The sequence below is a fragment of the Pristis pectinata genome, chromosome 1 (assembly GCF_009764475.1).
Source record: "Pristis pectinata isolate sPriPec2 chromosome 1, sPriPec2.1.pri, whole genome shotgun sequence".
NCBI classification, from domain to species: Eukaryota; Metazoa; Chordata; class Chondrichthyes; order Rhinopristiformes; family Pristidae; genus Pristis; species Pristis pectinata.
In genome coordinates, this window is record NC_067405.1 from 69,385,414 (window position 1) to 69,389,412 (window position 3,999).

General features: G+C 44.3%; 1 protein-coding gene across 4 annotated transcripts in view; it reads right to left on the reverse strand.

Moving 5' to 3' along the window:
- Positions 1 to 3,991, reverse strand: part of ube2g2 (ubiquitin-conjugating enzyme E2G 2 (UBC7 homolog, yeast)) — a 51,876-nt gene extending 47,885 nt beyond the window's left edge. For 2 of the 4 annotated variants that reach the window (XM_052013758.1, XM_052013750.1), the window contains exon 1: positions 3,865 to 3,961. In XM_052013758.1, the coding sequence (XP_051869718.1) occupies positions 3,865 to 3,907 (43 nt within the window). In that variant the 5' untranslated portion in view covers positions 3,908 to 3,961. Of the gene's footprint in view, positions 1 to 3,864 lie in introns of all 4 variants that reach the window. The other 2 variants (XM_052013768.1, XM_052013777.1) reach the window with 2 other exon arrangements.
- Positions 3,992 to 3,999: the final 8 nt, after the last annotated feature.

Genomic DNA, 3,999 nt, shown 5'->3' on the forward strand with positions numbered 1-3,999 from the left:
CTCTGTTTCTCTAAACTCTACACCCTGCTTTTAATAAACATTCCCTTGCTTTTCTGTCCTACCAAATATATTACCTTATGTTTCTCCTGAATTAATTCCACCTTGTACTTTTCTAGCCACCTGACAAGTCCATTGATAGCTTTAGTCTATAACTTTCAATCACACTTTTCTTTTTATAATCACTATATTAATCATGATTTCTGTTTGTCTAAATCATGTATACCCAAAAAAAGGACCAAACATTGAGCCCAATAAAACCCTATTGAATCAGCCTTCCGGTAACACTGCCACTGTTGATTATCATCCTTTATTCCTGCCACTGAGCCAATTCTGGATTCAACTTGTTGCTTTCCTTTTGTTCTAAGGGCTTTCAGAAGGGTTACTGACCAGTCTGACACATGGAACCTTGCCAAAGAGTCTAAACTAATTGTGCCATCATCAAGGACCCAATTCAAAATATACTCAGATCGTTAGTCAGACAATGTCTTTTCTTAGTAGGCCATGCTGACCATCCTTAATGAGCCTTTCCAAATGATATATACTGACCCTCAGAACATTTAACAATAATTTTCCCACCACTGATGTTAGTGTTGCTGACTCTGCCTATTCCTTTCTCGCTGTTTAAAACATTGGTGACTTTCCAGTCTTCAGACATCACGCCCATAGCCTCAGAGAATTGGCAAATGATGGTCAAAGCCTCTGCTATTTCCTTCCGTTGCTTCCCTTAACAACTTGGGTTGGATTCCATCTAAGCCCTGGGATCTACTTTCAAACATGCTAACCCCTTAAATGCCTTCTCCCTCACCAAATTTATCCTTTCCAATATTTCACACATCCTCCTGAATTATCATGTCTGCATCAACCCTTTTTTTTGAATACCATATATTTATTCATTTCTTTGGTTATTCGCTTGGTCTTTATGCATTTGTAAGTCAATTCAGGGTATTCTTTCATCTTATTTTTTTTTCATGCACTCTTTCTACTTTCCCAGTCTCCTTTTTACTTTCATAGAACATTACAGCACAGTACAGACCCTTCGGCCCACAATGTTGAGCTGACATTTTATCCTGCTCTAAGATTTATCCAACCCTTCCCTCCCATATAGCCCTCCATTTCTCTATCATTCATGTGTCTATCTAAAAGTCTCTTAAATGTCCCTAATGTACCTGCCCCCACAACCTCTGCCAGCAGTGCGTTCCACGCACCCACCACTCTTTGTGTAAAAAACTTACCCCTGACATCTCCCTTATATCTTCCTCCAATCACCTTAAAATTATGCCCCCTCGAGTTAGCCGTTGTTGCCCTGGGAAAAAGTCTCTGACTGTCCACTCGATCTATGCCTTTTATCATCTTGTACACCTCTATCAAGTTATCTCTCATCATCCTCTCCAAAAAGAAAAGCCCTAGCTCACTCAACCTATCCTCATAAGACATGCTCTCCAATCCAGGCAGCATCCTGGTAAATCTCCTCTGCACCCTCTCTAAAGCTTCCACATCCTTCCTATAATGAGGCAACCAGAAGTGAACACAATACTCCAAGTGTGGTCTAACCAGAGTTCTATAGAACTGCAACATTACCTCACGACTTTTGAACTCAATACCCCGACTAATGAAGGCCAACACACCATATGCCTTCTTAACAACCCTATCGACCTGTGTGGCAACCTTGAGTGATCTATGGACGTGGACTCCAAGATCCCTCTGTTCCTCCACACTGTTAAAAGTCCTGCCATTAACTTTGTATCTTGCCTTCAAAGTCGATCTCCCGAAGTGTATCACTTCACACTTTTCTGGGTTGAACTCTATCTGCTACTTCTCAGCCCAGGTATGCATTCTGTTGTAATCTACAGCAACTTTCTACACTATCCACAACACCACCAACCTTTGTATCATCAGCAAACTTTCATCCCTACAATTTCTATACTCTATTTCTGCATTAATGAACTCTAGATATTGCACGTGTCTGATTTTTTTTCTTTATTTCTCCATTTAATCTCCTTAAGAAACAACAAGGCCTAGGGAAAAGAAGGTATGACTGGTGAAATTCTAAAACTTGGTGGTGAGGAGCTTCAGTCAAAAATTCATTGTTTGCATCTGTGAGAAGTACATGCCAAGGGACCATAATCACGATTATCTTCAAGAAAAGAGACAAATCCAACTCTGGTAACGACAGAGGGATCACCTTATTGTCGGCTACTGGGAAAGTCATTACCAGGGTGCTTCACAACTGCCTCCTAGCTGCTCCCCAAATCACAAAGAGCATGATTTTCATCATGCTTGATGAGAAGTGAAGGGTGCAGTACCAACTACTATGTGGTCTTTTTCAACCTTACTAAAGCTTTTAATTCCCTCATCCAGGAGGGACTATGGAACACTCTTCTCAAAGTTGGCTAATTGCAGAAATATGCCATGCAAGCTGTGATTCTAACCAATGGGTCCACAACAGAGAAAATCTTAGTACATACTGGAGTCAATCAAGGCTCCATCATTGCCAGAACACATTTTTCCAATCTTTTTCACAATTCTGCACTTCATCTCCAATAAGATTTCTGCTGGCCTACAATCAACATAAAGGACTAATTAGAAACTGAATTACCTCCACTCCTTAACCAAGGTCACCCCACCATCAATGAAACAAACTGCAGTACACAGACAACACTTGCATTTGCAGATGATCAGAGGCCAAGCTTGATCGATTGTTGACTTGTTCACTGAAGCATACAGAAGGATGAGTCTTACACTCAACAGCTGTAAAATAAAGATCCTCTACCAACCTACACTCAACATCTACACTATCCTCCAAAAGTAAAGGTTCACTGCAGCCAACTTCCCACCTCGTGGGAGCCATCTCTCAGCAAATGCAGACTTTATCAATGAAATTTACCATCACCTTCAGAGTTCCAGAACAGCCTTTGGCTGACTGAGTAAAACAGCATTTGAAATCAAGATCTCAGAGCAGCAATGATCCCTATCATCCTGTATGCTTCCTAGACTTGAACACCTTACAGCAAGCACCTCAAGGCACTGGAGAGGCAGCACCATCATTGTCTCCACAAAATCCTCCAAATCCACTGGAAGGATAAGCAAACCAGCAGTGTCTCGAAGGCTAACGTCCCCAGCACCAATCAACTCTGTTATACAGGGCACATTGTTCACATGCCCAACACCTGACTCCTGAAACAGGCACTGTTTCAAGCTGCGTCATGGGAAGAGATTATCAGACAAGGGAAAAGATTCAAGGATGTTCTCAAAGCTTCCTTGAAAAAGATAACACAACATCCCCACTGACACTTGCGAATTCCTAGTCCACCAATGCAGGCCCAGTATTTGGAATGGCATTGAGAGCCCCATGCCCATGAGATGAGTGTATATAGAAGCCCCAGCATAAACAGTACCACCTCACACAAATACCCACCCGCCGGTCCAATCAGGCATCTCCTGCCCAACCTATCACAGCGTCTTTAGGTACGATATTAGCCTCAATAACCAGCTAGAACTGGAATGGAAACGAGTCACACTTGACCCCTTGGAAGATCTGTTGGATCTCGCTGTGTGCAAACCAGCAGCCACGTCTCCTGATCTGTGTCGGCCAATTACTCCGAAACACCCGGGATCCAAAACATTTCCATGACTAGGACTTGGAAGAGTAGGAGGGATCGTGGTGTGACGGGGGTAGAGGGAAACGGAGCCGGGGCAGGGACGGGGTGGTTGGGTAAGGTCCCGGACCGCAGTGCCGGGGCCTGAGTCAGGCCCCGGCTACAAGGCCCATCAACTGCCAAAGCCTCGCCTCTGGGCTCCGACTCTTGAATGGCAGTGAGCCGACGTTCCCCACTCACTATTCTTTCCCTTCCCTTGACTACTCACGCTTGTACTCGGCCATCAGCCGTTTCAGCGCCGTTCCCGCCATCGCCGACCACGGTCCGTTACTGCGCCACAGAGAGGACCGATTACACCGACACACCGCAGCCACTTCCGGCTCAGAGCCGCCGCGGGGGGAGG